At 40.8% G+C, this 13,826-nt stretch overlaps 1 protein-coding gene across 1 annotated transcript in view; it reads right to left on the reverse strand.

The window, feature by feature from the left end:
• Positions 1–423: 423 nt before the first annotated feature.
• The window catches only part of kif26bb (kinesin family member 26Bb), a 33,190-nt gene continuing 19,787 nt past the window's right edge, over positions 424–13,826 (reverse strand). The window contains exons 8-15 of the mRNA XM_077553425.1: positions 12,928–13,199; positions 11,898–12,078; positions 11,573–11,720; positions 11,050–11,209; positions 6,271–9,187; positions 4,835–4,987; positions 3,974–4,097; positions 424–1,241 (exon numbers count right to left, since the gene is read on the reverse strand). Coding sequence (XP_077409551.1) covers positions 1,187–1,241; positions 3,974–4,097; positions 4,835–4,987; positions 6,271–9,187; positions 11,050–11,209; positions 11,573–11,720; positions 11,898–12,078; positions 12,928–13,199 — 4,010 coding nt within the window. The 3' untranslated portion in view covers positions 424–1,186. The remainder of the gene's footprint in view (positions 1,242–3,973; positions 4,098–4,834; positions 4,988–6,270; positions 9,188–11,049; positions 11,210–11,572; positions 11,721–11,897; positions 12,079–12,927; positions 13,200–13,826) is intronic.

Consider the following 13,826-nt stretch of genomic DNA (forward strand, 5'->3'; position numbering starts at 1 on the left):
GGGTTCTCACATCAAATCTTGAGTTGGGAATGTGAGTTGTTGAGAGGGTCTCCTTTGCCCACCGAAGGGCTTCTACAGAAATGATGCCCCTTAAAGTATGTTAAGCTATTTACAACTTTAAAAGGGTTTGGCTACATGATACAAGGTGTGCTAATCTTGTTGTCGATATGCATTACTTTAGTTTTACTTTTTTTTTCCCCCTTAAATCTTAGTGATGTCACATATAGTAATGTAACACAGACAGATATACATACACAAACGTCAATATTCCACACAGTAACAAACATCAAAGTTGGGAAGTTTATTTTTGCAGATTTGGGTTTTGAGCGACTACAAGGGAATTTACCCAAGTGTGCCCCTTCAAAGCAGATATCAAACCGCCCTATTGTGTGAAGCCTCTTTGCCTTCATCATCGACATTAAATTCAAAAGACGAACAATTTTATTTCATTGGTTCAGCACCAAAAAGTATATACAATACAGCAAGTCATTAAGGATTTTCCAATAGGAAACTAACACAAAAGGGCTAAACCTATTGTCAGATCAATCAAAACTTTGAAAAAAGCAAACATGTTTTTTCATCAGACTAAGACAGAAATTCATTTGAGCTACAGTGAGTGTCGTAATAGTGTTTTTCAGTGCCTCTCCAAATAAGGCAAAATGGCAGACAGGCAGAGAGAAACAATGTAATATACTGACAACAATGTACATTCAGTGATGAAAAACAGCAAAAGTGATATCATTAAAGAAAAAAAAACAATTCACAAGTGTGCATAAATTAGAGGCTGAAATGACCAACTGGACCAACAACTTTAAAATATACAGTAGATAATAAGCCATATATACAGCTATATATAGTATTTTTGGTCAGGAAAATAAAACATGCAAGTGCTGAAAGGATGGTTAAAAAAAAGTTCCTCCATTGTAAGTGCATCAAAATTGTCTTTATTTACAAGAAAATACTATATTATATCGTATCTGACTACACTAAAAGCAACATTAAGGTGACATATATTTAATTAATAAGTGAAAATTGTGTAGTTAACATACATGTAGTGTGTACCTGATTTACTTTAACTACCGTGTGAAACTCAGGCAGCTCTGTGGCTGTTAATAAACTTCCGTTTTCTGTAAGGGCATCCAGACAGGTCATCTTCTCCCTCTTTACCAGCTGTGCAGTCATCTACTCAAGGTCCTCCAGGAGCGCCAGGAAGGCCACCTCGAAACGCAGCTGAAGGTCGCCTGCAGGACAGTGATGTAACAAGTACAGTATATGATGGACAAGAGACCGAACGCTAACGTGGCTAGCGCTGCCAAGCAAGTGTGAGGGCTGTTTGATTACTTTTGAAAGGTGTAAATGACTGTGCGCACTTCGATGTTGACAGCCTGACACACTTGCCATGCTGATCTTTTTTACTTTTTCTTTTTTTTTTAACAAACCAGGCATACTCAAATGTGCTGATTTAGTCGGCAAAATCGCTACTGTGGTTCTGACGCCATCTTGTCTCATAGGCCAAAATCTATGGAGAGAATTTCTAGAGGAAAATAGCGTGACGCTAAGCAGTTTACATTTAAGTTTAAAAAAAAAAAAGGAAAAAGTTGATTATTTAAAATTTAAAACAAGTTGGTCGCTCATTATTAAGTGAAAATGTGTTTTTTTGTCTTCTGTATTTATAATTTATAATGGTAATTTAATAATAATAATAATAGATTTTATTTGTAACACACTTTACATGTATAAAATAAATCTCAAAGTGCACAGCACAAGCAACAATAAAAGCACACATTAAAAATCTGAGTAAATATTACTCTTGTCCTTGCTCCGGTGACAATACAGGGTCTGCTATTTGCTTCTTCTCCTTTAATATAGTATTCACATGACGTGACCGACCCCCACCTATCGACGCAGCACGCCTTTCGTGGGGCAAAAGACCAGCAAGACAACGCAACCAAATTCTGAAAAGCACTCGTGTTGCTTATTCCAAGTTACTTTGATTCATTCATTTGTTCATTCATTCCGGATTTTCACCAACCGCTTCACAATGGTGCACACGTGTGCCGTTCACGGGTGCAAAGTTGGGCGAACAAAGATGTGAAGTGAAACTTCTAGATAGTATTCACATGCCGTCATTTGCCCCACATTGTGTGCAAGAAGTGTCCGGAATTACAAAGATACATCTAAAAGATTTCCAATCGACAAAGTCTACCAAAGTGTGTTCTGGCCATTTTGATTAAGGTAAGTGTCATAGCAAGATGGTAAAAATGATTTTACCATAATGCGATCGTGATATATGTGAGCCGCTAGCGATGGCTAACTCTGGCTAAACATAGATTTGTGATCAAGATATTCGATTTTGAGATCTCTCCAAATACCCTCCTCTCTTATTTTCCTTTAACAGCAGCCCAAAAGTTGAAATTGTTGTTGAAGTGTACGAAAATAAGTGATGAATCAACAATGTTTTTTTGTTGTTGTTGTTGTAACATGCTAGCGTTAGTAGCTAGCGCGTTCGGGGGGAACTAGCTACTTTAAGAATAACCCGAGATTCTTCACCTCAAATGTTTGTAATTCAATCGAATTCGACTACCCAAACGTTTCAACGTTTACCGCTGCAAAGAGTGTTGAGCTAAATCTTTCGCATACGTCTTGCTTACACAAGTAACGTTAGAGGTGTCATGTCTGGGAAGATTTGGCTTTGGATCCCGATTGTTCCTGAGTGGATTCCTGCCCTTTCGCAGGCTGACCAATCCGGGCCCTCAGCCACTTGTGCCTGGCCCCAGCTGTGATTAGTTACCCTAATTGGTGTGGGTGTATTTAATTCCCGGGTGGTGATCAGTTCCTTGTGGGATCATTGCCACCCTCGGAGTTCTGTCTGTCATTTTGATTTTTGTACGTTTCAGTTCCTTGTTTATTTTAATACTAACCAGTACCCTGGTTAGTGTTTGTTTGCAAAATAAACCACGCCAGTCTCGCCTGCACTGATTCTCCTGCCTCCCTGCATTTTGGGTCCTCCACTCCACACGCCGACAGACACCATGCTGCTCCGTCACGGTGTGGTCACGGAGCGGCATGGTGTCTGTCGGCGTGTGGAGTGGAGGACCCAAAATGCAGGGAGGCAGGAGAATCAGTGCAGGCGAGACTGGCGTGGTTTATTTTGCAAACAAACACTAACCAGGGTACTGGTTAGTATTAAAATAAACAAGGAACTGAAACGTACAAAAATCAAAATGACAGACAGAACTCCGAGGGTGGCAATGATCCCACAAGGAACTGATCACCACCCGGGAATTAAATACACCCACACCAATTAGGGTAACTAATCACAGCTGGGGCCAGGCACAAGTGGCTGAGGGCCCGGATTGGTCAGCCTGCGAAAGGGCAGGAATCCACTCAGGACCAATCGGGATCCTCAACCAAAGCCAGACATGACAAGAGGAAGCTCAGGGTGACTGACATTCGTCAATAACAAAATAACATTCGATGTAAACTCAATAGAAGCAAAATTGACTTCACTGGAAAGTTGCCCCACCATGAGGGTAGCGATCCAATGATGTCAGTGAATACTACGTATAGAGATACCTGCCAAAATACAACAGTCTTTACAGTATTTACCTGTAATCCACATAAATATGTGCCAAAACATAGTCGCTATAAAATTTACAGTATTATACAGTACAGCAAACTACTATACTGTGTTTTTACCTATAATGAACTTTGTTTTACCCATAATGCATTGCTGCATAGAGTAAAATACTGTAAAATTTAAAAAAAAAATGATGTAATTCTTTACTGTAGATTTTACAGAAATTTGTTAGTGTAACGCCAAGCCATCTGTGACTGAGCAGGAAACACTTCAAAGCTTCTTTTTTTTTCATTGACAGGAAGAGCTACAATAATAACTTCAACAATGACAAATAATAACATTGTGACTTTGTAGAGTAACTTGCATATTTCCCAGGAAAATCCCATCACTCACAGTTTTGGTTCTGTATGGTACGCTCCTGCACGAGATTCTGCTCCAGATCTTTGCTCATTTTGTGGGATTGGGCTCCGACGTCTATAATCGTCTACTGCTGCTTGCCGCTGAAACATGTGAGACCCTGAAAATGCAAACAGTTTCATATTGCACATGATCTCTTCACTTTCATTTATTATCACGTTTCTGGCAGGTTTATGAAAACCATTAACATTATTACCCTCACCTTGACCGAACTCTAACATTGGCCCCAAGAACTGTGTGTGTATAAGTAGGCCAGGACAAGAAGTCTGACACACCCCAACACACACACATTTTACAACCGCCTCCACTCTTTGTGTAATAAAGACATCAGACATGGCCCACTGGGGACTGAAAAAAGGTCTCTAATGTCTCCATCCAAGCCACTCAACAAAATTAATCAAATCATGCTTACAGTATTATGGTTATGTACAGCATGGGTATTATTTTTAAAGAAACACAACACTGTTTAAAAATCATATTTCAGGCCTTTGCCCACAACATGTTGAGCTAGTTCATTCTTTGTTCTTTACTGCACATTGACCCAATTCCCCCCCATGTGGTCATTAAAAATGCATCAACAGGCAACGTTTGAGTGTGGTGGAGGCAGGCTTCGGTCTCATGGGGCCAGACTGTTTCCAATTTGATCCCTTGCTGTGATTGTGTATTTGTTTGTGTTAATGTACAATCAAGTGTTAACACAGCCAATAGGAAATGTTCAGATATATACATCGTAGTTGCTATTAATAATTTTGAAAGCAAAAACAAAAATGATCAAAGATTGATGCAATGTATTGCATACAATCTTTTTTGTATTTAATAGTGCATAACAAACCGGACCTTTTTTCTGCATCCGTCGCACATTGTCAATTTCGTATACTCTGACGTCCAAGTTCTCTGGGATTCCATGATCCGCCCAGCGAGATAGCAGGCCGTTAGATGATTGTCTTGTGGCGAGGGGTGCGTCACTGGAAAGTTGACGAGGGTGCGTGCCTACAAACAGAAATTAATCCAGCATGAGAACTTTGTTGAGCTGTTTTCAATTTTTGAAACTTGTGAATGTACAGTATACACAAAAAAAACCTTCAAATTTAGCATTTTTATAATTTTTGTAATTTTGTAATTGAACAACACAGACATAACGCAATGTATCCATGTTGCATCTCACTTTTTAACAGATCTTTTCACCCTTTTTATTTTCTGAACCAAGTGCAACCTGATTTTGTATTTTAACTTCCATTACTGGGTGAAGTGTTGGATTCATACATTAATGATGTGACTTCTGGCAATGTAAGGCTTTCCTGGTCACTAAGTGTGCTTGATCTGACTGCATTCCACAGACTTGTCATCTCCAATTCACATCACAACATGGTAGGGTGGAAGCATTTTTCTATTCATTAATTAATATAAAATGTCTACTCTCTTTTAAAATCATTTCTATGAAACTATTATGAGGTGTTTCAACATTTGACAGTCAGGAGCCCCTTTTGCAACATTTCCTGTCAAAATTGTTGTCTGAAATGCAACTAGCTACTCAGCATTATAAATTTCAGTACCAAACAAAGCAGATGTTGATTTTAGAGTGTTTTTTTCTTTAGTTATACTTAACCATCTTTGACTGTCAGATGTTAAAATTTGGCATTTAAAAAGATATCCTGTTATTTGAAAATAGAAGAAAAAAAACTCGCTCATTTTGTTTTAATGGCACAATAACAGGATGTGAAAATCAGGTCTTACTTCAAATACGAGAAACGGATCACTCATCCTTCCTACTAGGGATGTTCGATACCACTTTTTTTTTTTTGATTTATCTCAGTAAGACTATGCTTGACTATGCTCACTTTATTCAGAATTCTGAGAATAAATTCATAATTCTCACTTTAAAGTCAGAAGTATTAGATTTAAGTCCGAATTCTCACTTTATTCTCAGAATTCTGACTTTAAAGTCAGAATCATGCCAAACTTTTTTTCTCTCTCTTCACTGGCCCTAATCCTCTTCCATAAAAACTAACTAAAAAGAAAATTACAAAGCTATAATAACCCTGCAAGGTACTCAAAACTTTTGCCTTTGCAATTACCTACTGATGGCACAGCATCAGGATCAACTGGGATTGCTGCATTTTGTTTAAGGACACTGACATGGTCACTAGGGCTGGAGATCGAACCCACAACCTCCAGATTGGGAGACGACCACTCTACCGCTGAGCCATGCCACCCCTCTTCCACAAGTTTGTTTTGCATATAAGCATATCTGACACTTGGACTGCATTTTGTACCTGTATTGCCTCTCCGCCGAGATGATCTGCTACTGTAAGCCTCTCTGAGAAGGGAGCCGCTCCTGTCGCTAACAGAATCTCTGTTCGATGTGCTGCTGGTTGTGGCTTCACTGTCCCTCACCAAGCTGTCATAGCCACTGCTCATTGTACTATTCCTGTTTGAGAAATACAGCGACGTTTTACCCATAGCTGGTGGCAAATCACCACTCAGGACACTCGTGGTCTCGCTTGCATGCCCACTCATGTGAGGGGGCGTCCGGGGAGAGGTGACTTGGCTGTACGGAGAAGGAAACAAGCCCATTGGGTCTGGTCCTGATGAAGTGGGGCTGGCGGACCTTTCCTTTAGGAAGTCTGAAATGCGACCGTTGGTGAATCCCTGAATGGCAGATTTCGTGGACGAGCATGTTGAGCTTTGACTGGGAGTGCGGCTGATGGAGTGGAAGGAGGCTGGAGGGGAAGAAGAGAGAAATGAGGAAGTCCTCTCAATGCGAACAGTTTTGCTGTCCGGGGAAAGACTGGCACTCCGGTTGATGGACTGCTGCAGGCCTTTACGGGGGAGACTAAGGTTCTTGATGCTCGGGGCAGACAGGCGACGCACTTTGGGACAAACCATTTTCAGTTTCCCGACAGCAGACAGCTTTGAATGTGTCTGCCTGGATTGAATTACAGTTTCAGAAGGGCTGGGATTATGACTGTGGCTCGTCTGGCGAGGTTTTCTGGAGCTTCTGCTTGCCCTTGGTATCGTACAATCCCCAACACTATTTCCTTTGTGAACACCTTTACCAAAACCATCAGAACTTTTCTTGTTGATCCCCTTATAGCTTGGAGAGGTGCTGCTACTTCCCCTGTCAAAAATTGGGAAGTCACATGTGTTCCTCCCAAGTGATTTGCTTGTCATCTGATCCATTTTGGCACTAACATGTCTGCCACTCTCCTCCAAGGGTGACATCATCTTCCCAGGACCCCTTCTGGGAGGTCTCCTTACCTCCTGCTTGGAGTCTGTTTCATATTTCGGCAAGGAAGCGCTGTGGAGGCTGTGGTTCACCGGGGAAGGCTGCTTGCCTCTTTTCCTCTCTAGGGTAACCCCGGGGCTGCACGGAGTGGATGATGTCACCCCCCTTGGGTCTCCGCAACCATCTGCCATGCGATGGTTGGCGTTTAGCCAACTTCGAGGCAGACTACCTGCATTAAAGGGTTCAATGCCCGTTTCCAGGCAACCTAAAGAAAGACCAATTACCCGACTATTCCCAACACGTCTGCGAGTTGACTCGTCCCCCAGGAAGGCCTTTGGAGGGTTCATGGAGTAAACATGCTCGCAGTCTCCATGGTGGCTTTTGTCCGTACCGCACATTGAGTCGTTCTGAGAAGATACATTTTCCAAGGCCAGTCGATCGCAGGGAATCAGATTGCAGCTTGAGTTACATATCTCGTCTGACCTTATTATGTGAGTCTCTGAAGCTGATTCCGGGCATTTTATTTTAGTCACAGTTCTTTGTCTTTCTTTGACATCGCACTGTTCATCAGCATTTATAAGCATGGGATTTATAAATGACGGGAGAAATCTTTCCCTTCTTGAGGTATACTGTACTTTTTCAATAGCGGTCACCCGGCTCTGTGCGGCATTTGTCTGACTTGCTTCTGCAGAATCTTCAGTTATATTGCTTATGATTTGGATCGGTTGGGAGCCTGCAGAGCCTTGCACGTGTGCCGTTGACTGGGCAGTATCTTTGATGCAAATAATGTTCCCTCCCGTCCTTCCACTGTCAAGTGTGCCGCTAATGGTCACCTCCTCCACCATAGAGAAGACAAGTTCATCTTGACCTTTCAAATCCAGCGGCTGTTGAACAGTTACAGTGATGGTTGCTGTCAATTCCTTAGCGTCCTTTTTGTTGTCAAGTAGAGAACTGCTAGGTTGTGAAGAGGTGCAGGGAGGAGAAGGGGGAGATGCAGGTAAACTCTTTCCAACTGGTGAAGTCCTTTTGTCTGCTTTGAACCAGACAGCTGCTTCATGACTCTCCTGTTTCTCTGTAGGCTGAAGGGAACTGTTAGCAGCCATGCCCTCAACTTTGACATCTAAGAATTGAGAAGCTAGTGTTTCAGCAGACTGAATTGCTCCAGGTTTTGGTAACTGATAGCGACAAGTCATGTTTCGATTGAGCGTTTGATTCAGTGGCTCCTCACTGGAACTGGTTGCACTGCACTCCTCGCAATCATAAAGACCAGAGTCCTCTCTCTGAAAATTGTCCCCATGAAAGGCACCATCTGTTTGTTTCTCTCGACCCAATGTCTGACTGCAGCCTAGCCCCTGCTTCAATATCTGTGGTGCCTCCAATGCGTCTGTAGCAGTCTCTTTCACCGTGTCTTTCTGGGATTGTGGTTTTTGTGTGACATCGGTAATAGGAGGCCCTTTTGAGGCGGACTTGAGCAAATCCATTGTTTCCTCGCCGTCTATGCAGCCCAAGCGCTCCTGAAGCTCGGCAAACGTGTCACATTTAAGACAGTCCCTCTCTGGCTTCTTCATTTCGGCTTTCAGCATGTCAGTCTGCCCTTGAGTGTCATCTTTCTTCTTCTCTCCATGGAGTTTGGGGATTTTCAGCAGCTCTTGGAGCAAAGCGGTAAACTCCGGGTCTTCCACGTCAGCCTTATTTGGATGTAAGGAGGGTATAATGGGCACAAACTCAGGTTTTGCTAACCTTGGGGGAGCTCTAGGTTGGATCAAACCATCAGAGTCTATTTGGATGACTGTGTCACAGGACTGGTCACTACTGGAGCGTTCATCGAGCTCCCCGCGGAGACGGAAATGTTGCACATCAACGTCAACCTCATCTGTGGAGTGGAAAGCTCGCAGGGAAAAAGATGTGGGGCCTCTCTTTTGTCTTGTCAAACTCCTGCCACTAGGTGAGCATGAGCTGGATTGCTGTTGAGCAAAGATACATTGGCAAGGTTAATTTTAGTATTGGACTATATTTGACATGAAATACATATTACATTTTTAGTGGTGTCAAAATTAGTGCATCGAGTTAATTTAAATTAGGGCCCGACCAATATGCATTTTTTTTAGGCCGCTGCCAATACAGATTTTTGTCAGAAAAAAATACAGATTACTGACTAATCTGCCGATTATTTAAAAATATATATAATGTATAAAATTACCCTCTCTCCCCAATTCCTTTTCAGTGGGTGTCACTCTCGCACAAACTTTCGCTATTAAGATTCTCTGCTTTGAATGACAAGTCCACTTATCAACAAATTTCATAAAGTATGCAAGGTAATTGTTTCGATTCATGTGTCAATAATAAAACCATTCTTACTTGTTTAACTACTGTTGTAAAGCATTAACCTTTTCTTTTATATATTTTTATTTTGTGTTATTTTCACAAGTCTTGGGACTTACTGGGCTAACCTGGGACCTCTGTGTTAAGACAAAAAAAAAATCCTTGGATGTTTGCATCTTTGAATTTTGAGAAAAGCTTTGAATCCTTCAAATATCATCTTTAAATATAACTTGAAAGGACTAAGACAAAATAAAACAATTAGAAAGTAAAATAAGAATAGAATAAATAGCAACCGAAAAAACAGTAGGAATAAATACGTGAGAGTGTTCCTGTGCGTTTTGGCCTCTTGGGGGCAGTGTGGTGCTGTGCATCTATGGCGTACACACTTAAAATGAGTACAGAAGAAAGTTGTGATTGAATTATATTAGAATAACTCGTTTTTCAAAGATTGGGAAGGATTTGTGCCTTTGCGTAGTGTTATCTCACCCGTGGGTATGTATTCCCACAACATTTGTGTGTGGATATTCGTTATTTGATGCTAACTTCCTGTTAGCATTTGAATGGGATTCCCCCACCCTTTGCTTTTAGCATTAGCGCTAGGCTAGCGATGTTTTAAAAATGAAGCATGTTTTGTATTTAAATATACAGTGGATGTAATTCTTAACGTCGTGTGTTTAGTTTTACAGTTAACTGAGGTGTCATTAAACCGCTTAAAGGACGCTTAAGGACAACCGAATAACCAGAACAACATATGCTAAACGCTTGCTAGTTGCTAATGCTACGCAAGCAAAATGGTGCATTCTGGGTACTTTCACAGCGTCGGAAACTTCAGTTTTAATCAATAACGTTTTAAGGGGCAAATAATCGGCCATTTGACCCAATTGGCCGATTGTTTTGGCCAATGTTTGAAGGCCAATAATCGGCCGATTATAATCGGCAGCCGATTAATCAACAGCCAATTAATTGGTCGGGCCCTAGTTTAAAGTTCCTTTAACACCACTCATCTTTTTAACGCTCGATTAACATCCACCCCTTGCACTGTGCTGTCATCAATGTCCAACATTAAATGCTTATGCCATCTACTGGCAGAAAAATTACCTCAACACAAATCAATGTCTCACACTCACAAAGGTGAGTTTCGCGTGTGTGTATTATTATTCTTATGGTCATGGCATGGGTTCGACCCCCCACCCCCCAACAACAGGGTCGAACACGGGAGCAAAGCTTAGACCATTATGTCATTATTTATTTATTTGTCAAGTAAGATTTTAAAACAGAGTTTTGTATTCAGTTTTATTTTCTACCCATACGTTACATCTTTGAGTAAACTTTAAGTATCTCTAGACTGGGCCGAGTGTCCTCTTTTTTGGAAAGCTATATACGGTCACCCTACTATACTACAATTAAAATGTCTACATTTTAGACAAACAAATACTGTATGTGATCCTTTCATACAGTCGCAATTCAAATTGAGTAAAATTATTGAATTGATAACGTGTAATACCTTTGTCCTCTTTTGGGACCTTCGGATACGAGAAGCCAGCTGGATGATGGAGGTGGTTTCGTGTAGCTGCGCCAGTGAATTGGCAACCTGAGCAATGACTGCGGTGTGGCAGTTAGCATGACTCAAGGACTCCCGAAGAAGCATGGTTAACTTACTTCCCCTGCTCACACACACAGACATGCAACAAAATAATACTTCAGCAATGTTACATTTCATTTTCCATTGACACAATCTTATCTTGTCTTACCGACAATACACAACATCACTTTGATGGGAATACTGCATTGATATTATGCATACAATGAAAAAGCTACATGGGAGACAGAGAAAACACAAACCTCATCTTTTTTAAGATAGCAACTCAATTGCAATTTGGTTATCTGATTGTTGTCAGTGTCAGGCGTAAACCAATGTCCAAATTTGGTCAATTTCAGATTTCACCACATGTCTCATTCATACATTGATACAATGGATCAAACAACAGTTATACAGTAACAAAATTATTATTTTTTTTAAATCTTACTTTTTGGGGATGGTTTTATGTCCACTTAGTAGTGACAAAACAACAGGGCCCAGGTCCGAATGGGGAAGTTTGTTTTTGATATATCCAACCCCGCCCCTCATGCCACTACAGACATCAATCATAGTCAACTTGGTTGAACCACGTGAACCTAAAGCACAAAAAAAAAAAATACAGTACATAAAAATAGAAAACATGAGCTCTTTATTAAATGTTAAACTGAATTAAATAAGATGCAAATTCGGGGTTAGCTTAAGTTATAATTAATATAGCACCATCTAATTTGCCTGGTACAAGCTCCCATGGTAGATAAATATTTTATTACAACCTTTCCCAACGGTGCTGCTTTCTTGCGTGCGAGGGGGTTGAACGTGCAGAGTGAAGAACATTACGGAGCTGTGGGACAAGAACGTGGTGAAGTCATTGTGCCGACGTGCTGCAATGGCGACATCCAGAAGGGAGGCAGCCCGCTCAGCAGTTGGGGCCTTGACCCGATTGTGGTTCCGGAGCTGAAACGGAAAACTGTATTGTCACAATCGCACCTTAATAAGCAGAAACAGGAATCGTACCACAACTGCAAGAATGTCTTCTCAAATATATGCCATTAGTATTAGCAATTAGCAATCCACTTAATGCTTCATCTGTGAAAATATGTAAATTTTGTGGAAAACATTTTGTGAGAAGTCGACTATCTGGCTTACATTCAGTACTGTACAATACACTCATCGGCACCTGCAAAATCTAATAAATTCAAAATGGAAAAAAACAACTGCCTTCACAATTATAATAAATGATACTTCATTTTCCTACTGATGAAGCAGGATCAGGACTAACTGAGGGTTCAGTATCTTGCTTAAGGACACTTCACCATGGTCACAGTGGGCTGGGATTGAACCCTCAACCCGAGTTGCGGGATGACCACTGAAAATATTTATTTGACTTTTTGTGTGTGTGAATATCTAAATTTTTCAATCTGAGAAGACTTCAAATAAATGTGTTAATTTGCATAGACTACATAGCAATGTAAATGCTTTCATTCAGTTGTATGCATGAGAAGATCCAAATAGCCAGTTACAATGTATCCATTAATGCAGCCGTGTCTCTGGCCTTGCATTTCTAGTTAGTTAGTTAGTTAGTTAGTTTGAACTCTTACTTTTAGAGTGAACATTTGAGGACTCCGTAGGCAACCACTGCTCAGCCACTTCTACATTTATCTGGGGTGTACCGCAAGGTTCAGCTTTAGGGCCAATTTTATTTTCCACTATTTTTTTTATTGCTATTATTAGTGTTGGTGCTGTTACTGTTAAGTGGTTAGACCAGAGTGGTTAGTGGTTAAATGACCAGATTTCTCTTTCTACCTGTATCCCATGGATGGGGTCGTCTTGGAGCCGAATGTGGGCTCTTGGGCTGTCCTGTACATTGCCCAAAGAAGGGGCGACCTCCCCCAGTAGATCTCTCAGTTTGTCTTCCTCTCCGCAGCAGAGTTCCACAGCAGATACGGATACAGTAAGATCGGTCCACGTCTTCTCCCGACGCTTCTCGATGGCGCTATACAGCCAGGAGATGGCACATGGAATCAGCCCAAGCTTGTGGATGCTCTCAGCGTTCCCTACCATGCTGGACCAGGAGCCTATGGCAGACAACAGGGATTGTGTATGCATTATAACACACATTTTGATTGGTCATATTTGTGTTATTAACTTAAGGCCAGCACACACAAAAATCCATATCAATAGTATTTCCATAAAGAGACATATGAACATATGCTTTGACTGAATGTATCAAATGTAGTATGTTTTCCATGCGTGAAATATAGCTGTGGCGGCAACCACAGGACACAAGGCTAGTTAACATATGCCCCTATCTGAGACAAATGTAAGTACGTGGACTATTTCAAAGGAGAAAACTAAATAAACTATTATAGACTATGCATAGTATACCATTGGAATGCCTATATACCGTATATGACCTCAGGCATTAGACATTTGGAAGAATTTGGACAAAGTGAAATTGATTTCATAATAATTCATAAAATTGAGGTAAAATTAAAAAGATGTACTATACTGTAAAAAAAACAGTGTGATATTGATTTGTGTTGAGGTCATTTTTCTGCTACTAAATGGCATAATTGCATTTGTAAGACGTTGGTGACAGCTCAGTACATTTTCTTTTCATATTAGGAGCTATCTAATCTTTAACATGAAGTAATTTGTGAAATTCTGCACATTTTTAAAATTGTAAAATACAACTTGACCCC

Source organism: Vanacampus margaritifer, chromosome 19 (genome assembly GCF_051991255.1).
Source record: "Vanacampus margaritifer isolate UIUO_Vmar chromosome 19, RoL_Vmar_1.0, whole genome shotgun sequence".
NCBI classification, from domain to species: Eukaryota; Metazoa; Chordata; class Actinopteri; order Syngnathiformes; family Syngnathidae; genus Vanacampus; species Vanacampus margaritifer.